The following is an 18947-nucleotide window of genomic DNA, read 5'->3' as shown; positions in this document are numbered from 1 at the left end:
TTTATCTTATCTCTAGTACTGAACTACAAGTTCTAGAATGCTTAGTAGCGGAATATCCCGGGGTTACTAGTTTGCCGTCATATTGCTTAGCTCAACGTTTTCTTTATAATGGGAGGTTAGATTATTAATTTGCCAGAATATGACGTTTGAGACACACGAGATATTGACTCCTGAAACCTCTACAGTAACACAAACCTGCTTTACAGGTTCTAATGTTGGAGAGTTCGATTTATGGTATTTGTACAAGGGCACCTGTTGGCTGCCTGCTGTCCCCACGAAAGTCCCAATAGGCCCCACAGGCCTGATGTTGGCACTGCCAGCCACATGGGGCTTTTTACTCTATTGCCTGTTTGCTGACCGCTATATCCAGGATAAGTCTTAGTACCAGGCGTCTGAGGCAGCAGCCTTGGATGCCTGAATCATGGGGACACTGGAAAGGTGTATTCCTAGTATGGAGACAGGTCTCAAACGGTGGCAGTCCCTGTGCCACTTTACATTGGAACAATAATTCATGTGGCCCTCGGGTCCCTCCATTCTTAAATTCAAGATTCCAAATGTGTACATGTGTGTGTTTTACTAAAAAGCGATTTCAGCAGGACCTCACCTCAACTACAGCATGTAGCTAGCGTACTTAAGTACACTTCCTGTTCCCGGGAGGGAATGCAGGAAAACGGGAGGGAGGTCACATTTTATAACTCCAATAACAAAAGAATGCAAGCACCTATTTACATGCAGTGAAATGCCTCGGCTTTCACACAAATTGACTCTAATGTGAATGTTACTTTTAATGTTATTAGTGAGGCGTTCCTTTTAAAGGTTAATTAATTATAGGGATAACAATGACTTCAAACGATAAGAATTTGTATTATATTTGAATATATAATATATGCTTCCTCCTTAAGCACTCCGTGTCCGCGCAGCCTACCTAGGTTCCACCCCCGACCGGTTAATGATTTGCAGGGCGGCAGGCTACGAGCGAGTCGTGCGCGTTACCACAGTGACACGTCACGCGTGCCTGCGTCATCTCGACTCAGTAGGATTCGGAGCCGGAAGTGTTAGATCCGGCAGCGCTTGGAGTGGGATAGCGACGGTCGTTAAGTCGGGAATTGCAGGTAGGTCTTGCCGAATATTTTTTCTTGTGGTTGAGAGTCAAATACTTATTCTCTCTGACCATTAACTTCCCTGTCTTCAGATCCTGTCGTTTAACCCTTTGTAGTTGTTACTGGCTAATAGAAGTGGGATGCGTGACGTCATTGCCCGCAAATGTTCTTCCAGCTTGTAATGTCTAACTACTACTTGGATGTACTGATTGTTTGCGTTAATGTTGAGATGAATTACATGCATTCGGTAATTTTACGGGGACTGTCCAATGTCCGGCGTATTAGAAGTGAATTATCTATCCCTACGAGGCATCTAAATAGCTGCTTAACATCATCCTGCAATCCCTTTTGACCTAATCAACCCATCATAAACACGCCAGGGATCGTGAGAGTTGTAGTTATGTCAGAGCTATCATGGACTAAAGTTATGGATATATATATATATATATATATATATATATATATATATTAGATCCATACCGAGATGTGTATAGCAGTAATGCAGTAGAATTCTGGAGGTCAGTGACACTGTAGTGATACAGAAATCGACTGCAACAGGTTCAAAAGGAACCAAAAAAACCAACCCCACAAAGTTCTGTGGGTTTTGTGGAGACGGCAGGCCGTAGTTTTATGTTTTCGTGAACACAACTTCTCTTTTGCGATAATTGGCTTATTAGAACGCATAATATCTTAAGGTAGATATGTTACTGGTGTTTGACATAGCTGCTAACGGTCTTGAATTTTCCGGGCAGACCAGCTTGGCTCATGTTGGTTGAGGCAGATGTCCCGTTTATGGTTGAGATGATTGTGAACAGTGCATCCGGGGGAAAGCATGGCATCCCCTACACAGCCGACCCATAAAAAAACCCACACAATTTATTTAGTATTTTATAAATGAAATCGCTTGTTCCTAAATGAACCATGTTTCGGCAGTCTGCTGAGAAATAAAAACTGCACATGTATGTGTATGTATGTGTTTGTGTATGTATATGTTATGAAAAATGCTTTTTTTATTTGAATCTTTAATATTGGTACACATTCTTCTAAGAACCCCCCTTTCTTTAGCATGTTGTTTCCTTGAGAAAAGCCCACAGTAGAGGATAAACACCCCCCTCCCACTTTAAACCTTAGCCTGTCTAACCGGCTTTAACTAAACATCGGGGGACAGGGTGCACTGACAGCGTGTGCAAGAATGTACATGAGCAGCTTCCCAGTGCTCGTGATTGACCTGGTTCATTCATTCACTCTGAGGTGTGAACAAAACCGGCCCATCTAGTCAGCCCACTTGTTTCTGTTGTATAACCCTCAGACTTTTGATCCGAGTACTTGTCTCCTTTTCCGCATCTCTGCTTATTCTATTGATCTTCTTTTTGTTCTTCCGTCTTCTTTCTTCGTCTTTTTCCCCGCTATCTGATCCATAGCCCAGGCTTCCACAAAACAGTGGAGTCGCTGTGTGCACCACATGGACAGCCTCTCCCCATTCCTCCAATTGGGGGGGGTGCATGAAGGTTGCCTCCCTTTTGCGAAAGCCTGGGCTACAGATCAGATAGCGGGGAAAAGCAGACGAAGACAGAACAAGAAGAGGCAAGAAGCTGAGCTGCGGAAAAGGAGACTGGTACATGGAAGCAGCCTGGGAGAAGGTAGGGAGACATTGAGCATTTTTGTTTTTACAAAACTATGAGTCTTCATAAGTAGGAGCTACTGGGTGTGAAAACCAGTAGTGGATTCCCACCCGCAACATACTCTGTGTTAAAGCTCATCTTGAGTCTTGGCACACTTTGGCTTTTATAGACCTGACCTCAAGTAATGTCACTCGCAGCTGGCTTGCATCATATTGCTTTCTTAGTATTATATATACCACTTACTTAAAGAACATCACGAAACTACGTTATTTTGGATGTTTGATAAATAACAAAATTTTCGGTGTGCTGCATGTTATTTATACCGATCGTATAGAGCCAACACTGCATATGGTCAATTATCTGAGCTAGTTTCGTCCCATTTATATGAATCAGCGCTGACTAACATCATTTTATACATTCCTCTACTAGAACCTGAATGATGTAAGTGTGAGCAGCACCTGTATTGGTTATCCATTTAATCCAAGGACTTATCGTTAATGACTGCACTGAGGCAGTTGACGTCTGACTAATTGTAAGCTAAAAGGTGTGGGGCCGCCATAAAACACACAGCAGCCTTTAAACGAGCCGTCGTATTCAGCGGGTGTGTGCGTTCGAGTTGACTCATAACTGTAAGGTTTATGGTAATTAACAGATTTTATCTTCCGGAAGTCGGTGACACTAAATAAGTAGATGAATTGGTGTTGTGTCTCTGTGTGTGCAGGTTGTTCCCAGTGCTTGCCCAGTATTAACGGGGTGTAGCCCAGTCTGGGATGGAAATATGCGTATAGGATAAGATGTGTTGAAGACGATATATTCAGAAAAAAGATTTAGCAAATATTTGAATGGTATCCGCGCAAAGATACGGCCTCTGAATAGGCTGCCTGAACATCCGCTCTCACAAGCCATGATTTAACCTGCACGCTGTAACATGAGCACACGCAGCCCACTCATTAGCAAACAATAAAATGTAAGGCGTGTGTATGTGTCCCTCTCTACCCCCCTCAACTCCCCCCCTTCCCTCCTCGCTCCCCCCCCCCTTCCCTCCTCGCTCTCCCCCCTTCCCTCCTCGCTCTCCCCCCTTCCCTCCTCGCTCTCCCCCCTTCCCTCCTCGCTCTCCCCCCCTTCCCTCCTCGCTCTCCCCCCTTCCCTCCTCGCTCTCCCCCTCCCCTTCTCGCTCTCCCCCTCCCCTTCTCGCTCTCCCCCTCCCCTTCTCGCTCTCCCCCTCCCCTTCTCGCTCTCCCCCTCCGCTTCTCGCTCTCCCCCTCCTCCCCTTCCCTCTCTCCTTCCCTCTCTCCTTCCCTCTCTCCTCCCCTTCCCTCTCTCCTCCCCTTCCCTCTCTCCTCCCCTTCCCTCTCTCCTCCCCTTCCCTCTCTCCTCCCCTTCCCTCTCTCCTCCCCTTCCCTCTCTCCTCCCCTTCCCTCTCTCCTCCCCTTCCCTCTCTCCTCCCCTTCCCTCTCTCCTTGTATTCTGTTAGTGAGGTTGGCTGTGTCTTACCGTTTCAGTATTTTAGAGATTTTATTTTTATGTGAAGTGACTCTGGATTTCTATTGCATGTGCAGCAGTCATTTTTGCTAATTCTTCTCTCATTTGCATTTTAGGAAAGATGCTTTCAGAAGGAAGTTCGTTTATTCGAGGAATTTTGATAGGGGGAGCGTTTTGTGTTGTCGTTACCCTTATAGGACATATGAGGGTTGGACATGAACCAGCTGCCCCCCACGAACATCATCACGTTCAAGCTCCAGACAAAGAGGAGGTTCGGAAACTTTCTGGCACCGAACGAATGGAGATGAGCCGCAGCGTACGTGTCTATTGTATTATCCTTGTAAAACCAAAGGACCTCAGCTTTTGGGCCGCAGTGAGGGACACCTGGAGCAAGCATTGTGACAAAGCTGACTTTTATAGCTCAGAGCACATGAAAGTGTTTGAATCGATCTCCCTCAACACAAATGACATGTGGACAATGATGAGAAAAGCCGTCCAAACGGCATATAATAACCACAAGAACGAGTACAACTGGTTTTTCATAAGTCAACCAAATACATTTGCTGTGATCGAAAATCTAAAATACTTTTTGCTAAAAAAAGATCCTTCTGAGCCTTTCTATATCGGTCACACTGTAAAGTCGGGAGACTTGGACTACGTGGACTTCGCGGGGGGAATTGTCCTGAGCATAGAGTCCCTGAACAGGCTTATTTCTATTTTTAATGAGCCTGATAAGTGTCCTGAGACAGGAGGTGTGATATGGAAAGTTTCCGAAGACAAGCAGTTGGCCATGTGCCTGAAATACAAAGGAGTGATGGCGGAAAATGCAGAAGACTCGGAGGGAAAAGACGTCTTCAACACAAAATCAGTGGGTGCACTCATCAAGGAGTCAATGGCCAGTGATCCACAGAAAGTGGTGGAGGGCTGTTGCTCAGACATGGCTATCACTTTCAGTGGCCTATCGCCCAACTATATGCAGGTTATGATGTATGGAGTGTACAGATTAAGAGCCTATGGACACAGCTTTAACGATGCTTTGATATTCATGCCACCGGCGGACTCCATTAACGACTGAAGTTTGCAGAGCAGAAACAGCTACTGGCTTCATCTCATCAAACTTCCGGAAGACATCGATCTATTTGAAGATTTTACTGTAATCAACAGTTTGCCAGCCTGTGACACATTAGCTGCTGTTGAACTACAGCTCCATCAGTCCTCTCTGCCAGTTAGAGCAGAGGATTGTGGGAACAGTAGTTTAATAGCAGCTGACGAACTTGATATTGTTTACCCCTTCCTAAATTATAAATGCACCTCCATAGTGAGAACATTAGTGATTTTTATAATGTATTGGTTTTTTTATGTGTCAAGATTTCTTAATTCAAGGGATGTTTCCGACAGTTGTGCGTCTTGCCAGTTTACATACCAGCTTCCGAAAAGACGTTTGTGATCAGCACAGGGTTTTTATTTCCTTTATTTGATTTCTCTTTCAATTGTGCAGACTGGCAAAATACTTGTTGGCTTGTAATTATACAGAATTTTACATTTTTTTGCACTCAAAGTCTATTTTTATAAATTTGTAAGCTGTGGGTGATTGTATATGAACGGGAGACTTTCTGGAGTACTCCCTGTGGGAGATTTAAACATTCAGATTCTAATTTTGCGTTGCCCGTTCTTAGCGCCAGATTGGCGTAGGCGCCGTTCCATCGTGCTATGTTACAAGTTGCGTTAATTATGTTGTATTCGCTCACAGATACCTAGTATTCCTTAACATCATTGCCTCGCCAAGATCAAGAATACCTTTCAGCAACAATGGAGAAATTTAATAACTAAGAAATTTAAGTTATGTTAACCCTGTAAGTGCCCATGGGACAGCAAATTTCCGCTGCCAAGATTGATTTAATTTCTGTTATTTATCATTACTTTTGGTAATGGTTTTTAATTTACTGCTAGAATCTATTTTCTAGTGTTTGGTTTCTGTGGGTGTATATTCTCCTGGCTCAGAAATATCCTCTAATAATACTGGCTAACCCAGCGGTTTATGTTATGCTCATAAGTAAGACTTATCTATGTTCCAATGCAGTCGCTCCCAAAAGAAGATATGTTAGCACTGTAAATGTTTGCCTTTAAAGTTGTATATCGTTAATAGCATTAAGCTTTATTTGTGATGAAACTGTGTAGGCATTTTGCAGTAGAAAGTAACGAAGAGCATGGTACTGAGGAGCTGTATAAAGCATCACTGCCCTTATCTTCCATGACTGGTCGAGCTATGTAAATGCAGATAGGTCCTTGTTTGGCAAGACCTGTTGGCATGGCATAAGCTTAAGGTTTTGCAGTCCAACTTCCATCATCATCAAGCTGGCTGAGACTTCTTGAGCAGTGTAATCGAGCAGCATCGAAGAACTTCAAGTCCTCCAGCAGTCACTTTAAGGGAAATGGACACCGTGAAAGTTAGGTCTACAAGTTGATGGAGTTTTGACCAACTTATCGATGCAGCCCATATCTTCTCTAAACAACCTAGTAGGTTTTATCATGGTTTAAGAGCCCACCCCATCCTACCCAATTGTCTATGAAGTCCCGTCACATTGGTGAGTTAGAACGCCTACTTTAGTATGGGTAAGAGCACCATTGTATTATCCACTTCACAACAAAACCTGTACTTGTACAAGCTCATGATGCATTGTCATTAATGGGTTGGAGGACCTGTTGTCCTTAAGGGGTTCAGCTGCCATGTATTCAGTACTACTCAGTGAGATCAGAGTTCAGTTTCTTCTGTCACTTATTAATAGTGCAGCATCATTTTAAGCCCAGAGGAGAAGCATTTCTTATTTTTGCTATATATATCAGATCCTTGTTTGCTAACAGATGGTAGAAGACATCTAACTTCCTTCTAGGTGGTGAAACTGTCATTAATCGATGTGTATCGCCCCAGACTCATTTTATCTTTTATGGGCATGTGATGTCAGAAAGTAAATTAGTTGGAAAGTAAGCATGCTGAAATACAGAGGGTATAGATCAATTTGCCCGAGGAAGAAGAAAAACAGGCATATGAAAATAATGAAACAGCTGAAAATGAACGGTAAGATGACCACTATGTAAAGCCTTAATGTTTCGCAAGGAAATTTTATATTGTTTTGCACCAGAAAAATGAGTTTCTGCTGTACAATGCCTTTGTTTTAACCAGGAAATTCTTGTGTTTGTGCAAAATAGCCCATCATTTATAGCTGGAGTTTAATTTTGTTTGTAACACGCAAAACTAATGTTTTTCAAGTACAGAACAGAACTGGATTTAGAAAATTAAAATGAAAGTTTATATTTGTGTGTTGCGCTCGGTATCTGAGGGTTCCAACGCCTCTCCACCAGGGCAAGAAGCCTTTTAGCTGTTGGTGAAAGCAGACGACCAGCTTTGTAAACCTATTCTTTAGGGCCAGTGATCAATATCTGTGTGTGATATATGTGTCTGTCAAATTAAGGTTTGGGGGCTCTATCGGGTTATATATATAAATTTTCTATTTTTTCTTTCTGTTGGTTTGTGGAAACTTTAACAGCATTTGTTGTTAAATAAATATTTGTAACTTTGTAAAATTGGGGAAATTTGAAATACTAAAACTCTATGAATAAAATATCCTATTTTATATTATCAATGTTTCTTTGTCTTTTCATTCTTCTGTAGCAGAACTTTGAACCCTGGAAAGGGTGTGAACACGTGAAGACACCAGTGACCACAATGCATGTATTCTAATGAGAAACTTATCGTCTATCCTTTGATAGGACTGGATGGACACCACTAATCCATACAGATATTATTATTGTTAAAGCTGATCTGTTTACAGATGTAAATGATATATAGATATATATATAGATATATATATATATATACATACATACATACACACACGCGTATGCCATGGGAGAAGCCATCGTAACTATCCTTTGTGTCTGTATGTATCAACCACATTTATTGTACAGCACTGCATGATTTTGTTGGCGCTTACATAAAAGGCAATAAATATTTTCTCAGGATAAGCATAATTCTTCCTACCCATAACGTTAACTCGCCTGTTGTTAAACCGCAGATTAAGGATTGGATCAGGCAGCCTTTGTGGTCTGAGATGCCACAGAGGTAAACATTTTAATCATTTCTCCAAAACAATTAACCCCTTCACGGCAAATGTACATGTACGGGCTCACAATGCATTGTCTTTAATGGGTTAAACCGATGGTCGTACAGAGTAAGTGTGGCATAGACTCCGTATCCTAAGATGCCAGCAAATTCCTTATTGAAAAACAGTCCAGAGTTCCCATCTGTCAGTGTAACGTAAAGGACATCACCCTGCCTGACCCAATGCCCGTATCATTTGCCAACATAGGGCATCCATAACGTAATAAATGCCATGAACGAGCGCCTTATGGCGTATTTACTTTATTAAGCAGAATTACAGCACAAAAAGTGTGTTTCACATTCAGTCACAAATATTTCCACGCAATCCACGCTGCCTCCAAGTGCTTCACTTGTAAGTCTTCATGTGCCACAAGCCATCATTTAAATAGTGAATATTTTCTATGCCGATTCCTTTGTTGACCTTTTCACTGTTAAAGAAAACACAGAACACTGTAATCGCAGCAAGAAGTATAGGCGGGCAAGCGGGATCGGTAACGTTAATACTCCACATTATCCAGAGTACTATTATGTGTGCGGCTCGGATTCTCCAACGATGTGATTAACTCACTTATTTTTTCTTTTTGGAACGGCGCCACCACGTGGACATATACTCACTGGAAAATGTATTGTTCTATCTACACTTTTTGGGATATTTTTACTCTTTTATGCTAGTTTTAAAAGAAGAAAACAGTTGGAAAGCTGAAGAACGTCAATGTACATGATGCACATCGCGCTTATTTTTCTTATAGGCTTAACAGATGGCTGTAGGGCGTACTCTGCACGTGGTGAGCCATTATGTCATGCATCTTATGTAATAAGGGCAAAGCCAATCACGACTCATCTCTAGTATAAGGGACATGATTAAATAAAGTTGGTGTGAACGTTAAGGCTCCGTATATGATGATGGACTGGCAAGAATAAAATATCTTGGTAAGTAGACAATGATGGAAGAAATAATAACATATAAAACTATAATACAGGTTAAAAATTAACATGTATTATACAGTTAATACCGTATTTGCTCGATTACAAGATGACCCCGATTATAAGACGACCCCCCAAATCTGAATATTAATTTATGAAAAAGAAAAAGCCTGATTATAAGACGACCCCCCAAATCTGAATATTACCGTATTTGCTCAATTATAAGACGACCCCGATTATAAGACGACCCCCCAAAATCAAAATTAATTTAGGAAAAAAACAAAAAGCCTGAATATAAGACGACCCTATAGGAAAAAAAGTTTTACCAGTAAATATTAATTCATGTAAATATATTTTTTAAATTTCCTTTTATTTGCCAACCTGCCCCCCCCAGTTATGCCACTCTGCCCCCAGAAATGCTTTATACCCCCCTATTTGCCACTCTGCCCCATGATATGCCTTATACCCCTATATGCCACTCTGGCATATAGGGGGTTAAAAGGCATATCATGGGGCTGAGTGGCATATAGGGGGTTAAAATGCATTTCTGGAGGTATATATGCATATCATGGGGCAGAGTGGCATATAGGGGGTTAAAATGCATTTCTGGAGGTCCAGAAATGCATTTTAACCCCCTATATGCCACTCAGCCCCATGATATGCCTTTTAACCCAGCATGTACTGGCTGCCTTGGCTTGATAGGAGTGTGATTGCTGCTAACAGCAATCACACTCCTATCAAGCCAAGGCAGCCAGTACATGCTGGAACCTGGGGATGATAGTAGTGGGATTACAGCCTCCCTATGCCATGCTACAACCCCCACCCCCCCTTACACATCCATGCTATCACACACAAACACACATTCACAAACATTTAAATACTCATTCATTCCATTAATCACACATACTTCACACATTAATCACACATACTTACCCAAAAACCCTCCCCCACCCCCTTACCTGAACTGCAGATCTCTCACTCGAAGACTTCTGCAGGGGACCGGCTGTACCAGCAACTTCTCTGGCCCCGCCCCCAGAGGAGGGAGGGGGAGATAGAGTTCTGTGAGGAAGCTACAAGCTTCCTGTCCTCCTGCTTCTAACGGAAGAGACGCTGCTCGCGACCGGTAAGCAGCATGGCCCCAGCCATTTTTTTGGGGTCTGATTAGAAGACGACCCCGATTATAAGACGAGGGGTATTTTTCAGAGCATTTGCTCTGGAAAAAACCTCGTCTTATAATCGAGCAAATACGGTAATTTATGAAAAAAAGAAAAAGCCTGAATATAAGACGACCCTATAGGAAAAAAGTTTTACCAGTAAATGTTTTAATAAAAGCTATGATTGAGAAAAATTTGTTTTATTTCCTTTTTTTTCAACCTGCAGTTATGCACATCTGCCCCCAGGCTTGCCACTCTGCCCCAGAAATGCCTTATACCCCCTATATGCCACTTTGCCCCATAATGCCTTTTAACCCTCTATATGCCACTCTGCCTACAGAATTGCCTTATACCCCTTTATGCCGCTCTGGCATTTAGGTGGTTAAAAGGAATATTATGGGGCAGAGTGGCTATAGGGAAATATAAGGCATTTCAGGAGGCAGAGTGGCATATAGAGGGTTAAAAGGCATTTCTGGAGGCAGAGTGGCATTAAAGGGGTTAAAAGGCATTTCATAGAGCACTCTGCCTCCAGAAATGCCTTATGCCCCCCATTTAACACTCCCTCCCTCCTCCAAACGTAGAGTAGACAACTTCCGCTGCAGGCGGGAAAAGGTGCGGTTAGCAGCGGGGGTTGTCTGCGTCCATCGCTGTCAGAGATCAGAGTTCCCCACACCAGGGCGGCTGGGGAACTTTTGACAGCCGGGAAAGGTCTGCGTGATGGACGCAGACAACCCCCGCTGCTAACTGCACTTCCTCCCGGCTGCAGCGGAAGTTGTCTACGCGAATCGTGTAGAGCTCTACACGCTGCCCGGACTAAGCACCGGTAAGTTGGGGGGGGGGGCATAACACAGGAGGATCCAGGTCCCCTGCATCGCTGCGGGGGATCTGGATCTTAGTCAGACCTATTTGAGGTCTGATTATAAGACGACCCCGATTAGAAGACGAGGGGTATTTTTCTGGAGCATTTGCTCTGGAAAAAACCTTGTCTTATAATCGAGCAAATACGGTATATAATATTATACTATATTATATTAAATAAAATTAAAAAAAAAAAAAAAGAGAGGGGAGGGGAGACAATGCCCACTTACAAGAGACTACAAAAATAAAACTAACTATGAAGTAGCAGATCTACAGTTTTTATAGTGAAAGTCTGGATAAGAAACTACCTATTAGTCTAGGACAGTCTAAATTACCCTAAGGCTTGGTTTCCATTTGGGTTTTTTTTTGCTAAAAACGCCTATAAAAATGCCAATAGCGCCACCTGGCTTTTTTTGTGAAAAACGGCTGCAGCCAGATGTTAGCTGTAATTCAATAGGAAATCGCAAAATGCAATTTCCACTTGGCGTTTTTCTGTCTGGCGTTTTTTCAGTCCTCTTTGGCGTTTTTCTGCTTTTTTGGGCTCTGTGGCAGTTTTTCAAAACTGCAGCATGTTGACACTCTGGCGTTTTTTGCAAGAAATCTTGGCTTTTTTTCTCCAATAGAAGTCTATGGGAGAGAAAAAACGCCATGAAAAAGCCATGTGGGTTTATTGCCTTGGCGTTTTTTATGGCGTTTTTTCCACAGTTACAATGCAGAGGATGGACCCGGTATCTGTGTGTCCTACGAGAAATAGGCTGAAAACAAACAGTTTCACACAAAACAAAGTCCTGGACTGGTTCATATTGAATTTTACACCATTTGGAACAAACATGCCATTACAAACAAACATACGCGACCGGATCCTGCGTGCCAAAAGCAACAGCAAACAATTTGCACCATCATTTGGGGCCAATCTTCCCAGAGGAGCAGACATTCGAAATAAAGCATGCCTTACAAACCACAGAAGAGAGACAAAAAGGGTCTACCAAGTAAATGACATCAGGAGAGGGCAGATACTTGCCATTTATCCTAATCCCTTTTAGCTGGGTGAAACTTCTAACTTGTAAAGGCTGGAAAAACTGCCTAAGGTCAAAAAAAGCAATTTCCACAGAAAGGCTAAAACGCCAGAAAAAACTGCAGAAAAAACGCCAAAACGCAGGTAAATGCAGTGGCAGTTTTCTTGGCAGTTTTCCTGGCGTTTTTCATCAAGAAAAAAACGCCGGACAAAAACCCAAGTGGAAACCTAGCCTAAAGCTGACAATCCATCTCACTACTGAGCTGCAATAAACTGATAAACTGATAGTCTCTCACTGTTAGGGACTTTAGAACTAAAATTAATCTCCCATCTAATGAAATCTTTACACAAAAGGGTCTCACTACATAACGGAAGATCGGAGTCAGCCTAGCAAAAAAAAAAAAATTAACGCGTAATCTAGGCTCTCATAGGTTTATAAATAGTTTATAATCCAGATGTTCGCTGTAAAAGTTTTGTTGTTATTAAATTATGTAACTTTTTTGAATGATGGGAGAAACAAGCAGGCAATTTGCATTAAATGTATAATGAAACAAAAAGGATAAATATACATCCTGACAAGTTTTGCAATTTTTACGAAATTGTCTGAAACTGATTTTTTATTATTATTATTCAGATAATGGAATCATAATTGCAAACCTTGAACCTATTGTCACGATGTATAGCTATCCATCAGTCCCCATTTAAAATAGAACTGAGCGTTTCTACCCAAAAGTGCTTCCTTGCTACAAAGTGTGTGAGATACCACGTGCGAGGAAACGGTGCAGTTGACATTTAATTGCAATTCTGGAGCGAAATGACAAAAACAAACCAGCTTACTAAACTGCCCCATTTTTATTTTTTTTTATAGTTTTGCACCAGACCTTAAACTTATACACAACCATCAAAATGCAGTATATTAGTAAAACCTCAACTGGAGCAATCCTATGGCGACAATTATAATTCCATTACTCCTTTATACAGCACAAAATGCAAAAATATAAATCGCTGCATAAATAGCAAATGAAAAGAAGGCTGTGAAACTTACATATCATCTGCAGACATCTTCATGACTCCAACACAGAGAGCATGTTGCTTTCCCTCTGCCATTATCGCCTAGATGTTGCAGTTTAGGAATATAAACCAGATAAAAACACCGGATTTGTTTTTCGTAGAAATTAAGATTCATTATTTTACAAACACTTTAAGCACCATAACCTATATTCTCCTGGTTTAAGGAAATTTGTTTCCACCAAAGACCTTGTGAAGTACGGTGCCCAGAACAAGTGCCTGTACACACATTATATATATATATATATATATATATATATATATATATATACACATACAGAGAACTGGCAAACATAGTGTGTTGGGATTCTGTTAGTATATATAAAAAAAATATATAAATAAAAATTCCAGACTTTCTTGTTCTCTGCATTCTAATGCTATAAAACAGGGCTCGACAAATCCCAGGCGCCAGGGCGACTGATAATTTTTTCCTGGCGCCTAGGTGTTTGTGAGCCAAACCTATAATTGAGTTTTGGATCCAGATCCCCCGCGGCATTGCAGGGGACTTGGATCCTCCTTTCCGGCAGCAGCGGGCGTCTGTGCGATGCAGACAACCCCGCTGCTGCCAGCGGCTCCGCCCACCCTCCTCACTGAACTGGGCTGTCACCGCCCACGAAGGTCACTGAGTCGCGCTGGCCAGCTGACTCAATTCTATTTCAGATCAACGGGGACGGCTTCTTAAAACGCCTCCCCTGACGATTCAAAATAGAAGTGAGTCAGCCGGCACCGCTCAATTACTTTTGCGGGCGGCACCAGCGCTGCTCAATGACTTTTGTGGGCGGTGCCAGCCCCGTTTAGTGAGGAGGATGGGTGGAGCCGCCGGTAGCAGCAGCAGCGGGAATGAATCCAACAGAGTGCACATCGGGGTCAGGTAAGTGGAAGTAACTGGGGGCATGCTTGGCAGTGGGAGGCTGGGACAAAGATGCCTATGGGAGACTGGGGGCAAAGTCAAACTCTGTCCCCAGTTTCCTATAGGCATCTTTGTCACTAAATAGCTTCCCATAATCTCATGTTTAGTGACAAAGATGCCTATGGGAGACTGGGGGCAAAGGCAAACTCTGTCCCCAATTTCCTATAGGCATCTTTGTCACTAAATAGTTTCCCATAGTCCCATGTTTAGTGACAAAGATGCCTATGGGAGACTGGGGGCAAAGGCAAACTCTGTCCCCAGTTTCCCATAGGCATCTTTGTCACTAAACATGGGACTATGGGAAGCTATTTAGTGACAAAGATGCCTATGGAAACTGGGGACAGAGTTAATCAATTGGGATTAATGGTAATTAAAAATATGCACTGGTGCTTTTTAGTGTGGGCAAAGTGTGAGTGCTGGGGCAAAGTGTGAGTGCTGGGGCAAAGTGTGAGACCATGAGTGCTGGAGCAAAGCGTGAGTGCTGGGGCAAAGTGTGAGTGTAGGGCAAAAAAAAGTCTTGGCTCCTAACTTTTTTAGCTGGCTCCTAGATTTAAAAAAATTTGTCAAGCCCTGCTATAAAATACATTATGTAGGGCTAACCGTGACCCCACAGCCTGTCTGAATATACAGGTGGTATGACAGGTCTGCTAATATACGTTCCCAATATCTGCACATGCAGAATATTCAGGTACCCTCTGATGGTCATCAAACGCTGCTTAGTTTGTCGGAAAACAGGGAGAGAAATGAACGTTTTGCGTGTGTCATAAGCACATCAACAGCACTATCCCTGGGTACATTTGGCAGTGTGATATCAATTGAAACATTATTTCTACTAATTAATATCATTAAGGATCTTTATCAAACCATTTATCAACATACGGAGGAGGCCATTGTTGTCAGTTGTAATATTCTGGGTGGCTTTCCTTACCCAAACAACACCACACTAAGCTGATTCTTTATGGCAAGACTAACGAAGTCCTAATTTATAATTTGACGTTAGTCAGAGAGTCAGGATAGGTAATTAGCACAGGGCACGATAATGAGTCTAGTACCTAGAACACATGACAACTATGCAGCTACCTAAAAATATTGTACTATTTAACAGAACGGTTTTAAAATGGAAAACACTAATTTTGAAAATCCAGTTTTTATGGGATGCTTCTAATAAAATCAAGTGTTCTATCCATATACAATACAATATGCAATTTTAAATAAAGGATACAACAACAGTGTCCGCTGCTGCTGGGTATAGCTTAGCTCCGGGAGATGTCAGACCCGGGCACATGATGTTGGCTCCACTGAGGACAAATTTTATAGCTCCTTTATCTACCTGCTGATGTGGAAGTATGAAGGGGTCTGTAACAAAAAGTAAGACATTGCATTGTGTTTGTTACCAGATTATATACAAGATTTTATACACAGAAATGAATAGCCTTCTGTGGTAGCAGACGCACACTAATATATATATATATATATATGTGAATGTGGTAAAAAAAATAAATAAAAAAAAAAAATCCAACAGCTATCCAATACACGCTGTTTATATTAAATGAAACCGAAAACTTTGAATATGCATTTCTTAAGATTGGAGTATTTATATTCCTACGTTTTATCTCCTTTCCATCACACTTTAGCAATATCCATTTCTGGGACATTCACAAAAACAGAATAAGAGGAAGTATTGGGGTCTTCTTTTCCCCTTTGAGATGTCCTCATGGTGGAATTATGTTAACTACATTACATTTATTTATAAAGAGCCTGCAGATTCCGCGGCGCTGTATATGTGCCTCACCACTCACCTCTTGATAAGTCTTGAGTACCTCCAATGTGAGACTCATCAAGAATCATTACAGGGCTAATAAATCAACCATTTAAGACAGACATATTGCTTCGATTTGTATGGTTTGCTACTCTAGTCCTGTTGGATACACTTTACTTTTTCAGTTACCATCAAAGTTTTCTCAAAACTTACACTTATGAAGTAATCGTAATGTTGGGTAGAAAGGCCCTTCCCTCTGTCTGAAGAATAACAGCTCTCCATTTACAGTTAAAATTTCTATGTGTTCATGGCTGTAAAAGATCAGAAACAAGAAAAAAAGCATCAGATTACCGTATAAATAAATAGGGCAAGATGGCTCGACATATTATATACCGGGTCATTTTCTCGTAACGCGACTTGATTTATTCTGTATTTCCCTGCATTACAGAATTGGTGACCATAAATACAATTTTCTTTAAACATTACCTTCAATCAGAATATTAAAGGGTAAACCAATAAGTAGCAGACGGTTTACTATTAAGCTATTTGTAAAAGGTGCCCTGTACCCAAAAACAAAGACAGGGCTAGGGGAAGGCCTCATGCAGAAGTTACCCGACCATCAGTATGATGATCACTTGTACCTTGCCGCTGCTAGGGGGATGGATAAAAGGGATATCACCGATCTCTCCAATTGGCCTACTAACATTGTCGAGTCAGCATAGCCTCCAAAGTTCGCTTACGCACAGGCCCATGTGTCCTTAAAATGACATCATATCCTGGTGCTCCGCAGTAAGGACAGCAGCATGCAGGGAGGGATGGCTGCCGGCGCTCCCCTGGCTTAGGCGGACGGTTTAAATCCCCCCCCCACACACACACACACACACACACACCTGAGTTCGCTAATTATACACCCCTTATCTTTAGTAAAAGGCGAAAGAAGAGAAACCAGAGTATGATACACCCCTTATCTTGAACACTTGACTCGGTATATCCCTTGGTACTTACCATCTGACTATTTTCACAGGGTCCTTTTTTGGCATTATCTGGTTCAGCCATTGATCTATGCCTGGAAACTGATCAGTCAGCTGATTTTTAATGCCTTTTATCACAGAAGTCTTCAGCTGTATACAGTTGGACACATTCTCTTTCTCATCAAATCTGAATGCAAAAAAAAAAAAAAAAGTTCAATTTAAATTCCCAACAATAATCTGCGGTTCCAAAACAAAACCGCTTTACAGCATTAAAAGAAACTTGTCGAGGCCAGGGAAATTGGACCTAAAATCAGGAAACAAGTATTGGTGCTGTTATACATAATTTTTTTTACAAAATCATTCCCAACTCATCACCCCTTGGAAGGCAGTTATGATGTCAGAGTCTAAAGATAGCACTTATTTTATATTTTAGCCAGTATAACCCAAACGCTGTGCCCTGGAGGACGGGAGTTTGACACATTGCGTTCTCTGAGAAAAGGACATTTTATTTATAGAGAGCCAGTATTTTCCATACATGGCAGCGTTGGCAATAACGCTAAAATTAACATAAAAAACTGAAAATAACATGAACAAGTGTTACGAATACCGTGCAGAAGGAGATGGATAAATATTCTATTTAGATCACTAGGATTCTCTTTTCGGGAGACCGAAGGGAAGAATTGTCTCAATTCAGTGTATTGTTATACAAGTGAAGGCAGAGAAAAAAAATAAATATCAATTCTAGAAACACTGTTTGGTTTTAAGGTGATCGCTGCCATTCCGATTAGACAAACGTTATAAACACAAAATCACACAGTGTCCTACATACTTTGCAATGAATACATACATGTATGTATATGTGTGCATGTGTCATGGCTTGATAGGTGAAGCACTCCTCACCCATAAATCCACGCGTTCGTTATAATTTCTACTAAAATAAAAAGGAATGATTGCAAACACTCACTTCTTGAACATGCTGATGCTCTCACTGGGCACACTGGCTTCTAAGGTCTTAGATGATGAGGGAAGACGTTTACTTCCGGGTCACGGCCCGGATCAGCCCTCCACGCACGCCGGTTGGCTCGCTGACACATTCATTGCTTCTTGGAGGACGTGACGTTTACACAGGGCGGAAGTGATTACCTACTCCTGGCAGAAGAAAGTAGGTTCCGCAGGAGTGAAATGAGCGCTGAAAAAAGATTGTTGCTATAAAGGCGAATGTGTAACAGCTCGAGAGAGAGTGGTTCTTTCTCTACGTAAACGTTTCGGGATAGCTAGTGTAGCATCTGCTTGTAAATATAGGTCAAAGGTCAATGGTGGGCACCCACACTACAGCAATGCTCCTAAATGCAAGCATAACATCCACATGGTGGTGCGACCCGATAGCGCCCAAAACAAGTCTTTCACAAAAAGGGATGTATTCACTAAACGGAGTTTGCAACTTGCCTACACTTCCTTGATGATGTGATGGTAGCTTAAACCAAAACTCTCTTTATAAAGAGATCAATTGCAATTTAACTACCTGTCAGTGTTGGACCAAACATAAGGGTTTGTAGGGTAGCACTGGATGATGACATCGTATTCATACATAGGATCTGTATTAGCTCTGGCGCAGTAACGGGACAATAGGAAGTGCCATCTGTTATACAGAGAATACTTGTGAAGGAATAAATCAATTTTAGAAGTGCCTGTTTCATCGTAATAACAAGATTCCCAGGAACGCTAATTACAAGGATCCCCTTCGTCCGTCCCGGTTTCTAAACTAATCAAACAAATTACAAATACCTAAAAATAAAGAGCCAGTGGGGAATAAGAGATCAGATAAATATAAAAAATAATTAACATTACATCTACCATTGGGCCTATATACAAAGTTTTGATTGTTTTACTAAACATTTTGAAACACCTACATGCCTTAAGTCAGC

The 18947-nt window shown here is 41.7% G+C and overlaps 2 protein-coding genes across 2 annotated transcripts; one reads left to right on the top strand and one right to left on the bottom strand.

Moving 5' to 3' along the window:
- Window positions 1-1039: 1039 nt before the first annotated feature.
- On the top strand, window positions 1040-6371 carry C1GALT1C1 (C1GALT1 specific chaperone 1). Its single transcript, XM_053473081.1, has 2 exons — window positions 1040-1112; window positions 4321-6371. Exon 2 carries the CDS (start codon window positions 4326-4328, stop codon window positions 5277-5279), a length of 954 nt encoding a protein of 317 aa, XP_053329056.1. The 5' UTR covers window positions 1040-1112; window positions 4321-4325; the 3' UTR covers window positions 5280-6371.
- A 2237-nt stretch (window positions 6372-8608) lies between these two features.
- Window positions 8609-18143, bottom strand: MCTS1 (MCTS1 re-initiation and release factor). The gene is made up of 6 exons (XM_053472549.1): window positions 17987-18143; window positions 17057-17209; window positions 16265-16362; window positions 15515-15648; window positions 13360-13427; window positions 8609-8791 (listed from the first exon to the last, which is right to left on the bottom strand). Exons 1-6 carry the CDS (start codon window positions 17995-17997, stop codon window positions 8710-8712), a joined length of 546 nt encoding a protein of 181 aa, XP_053328524.1. The 5' UTR covers window positions 17998-18143; the 3' UTR covers window positions 8609-8709.
- Window positions 18144-18947: the final 804 nt, after the last annotated feature.

Source organism: Spea bombifrons, chromosome 8 (assembly GCF_027358695.1).
Source record: "Spea bombifrons isolate aSpeBom1 chromosome 8, aSpeBom1.2.pri, whole genome shotgun sequence".
NCBI lineage: Eukaryota > Metazoa > Chordata > Amphibia > Anura > Pelobatidae > Spea > Spea bombifrons.
The sequence above is the reverse complement of the archived record's forward strand: the minus strand, read 5'-3'. Positions and strand labels throughout refer to the sequence as shown.

Bases quoted from the DNA above. Each gene is read 5' to 3' on its own strand.
- C1GALT1C1 (XM_053473081.1), top strand. From the start codon at position 4,326: ATGCTTTCAGAAGGAAGTTCGTTTATTCGAGGAATTTTGATAGGGGGA.
- MCTS1 (XM_053472549.1), bottom strand. The intron at 16,363-17,056 runs GTAAGTACCAAG...GATCTTTTACAG, and splicing joins CCTGTGAAAATAGTCAGATG to CCATGAACACATAGAAATTT. The intron at 15,649-16,264 runs GTAAGTTTTGAG...TTTTTGTTACAG, and splicing joins ATTACGATTACTTCATAAGT to ACCCCTTCATACTTCCACAT.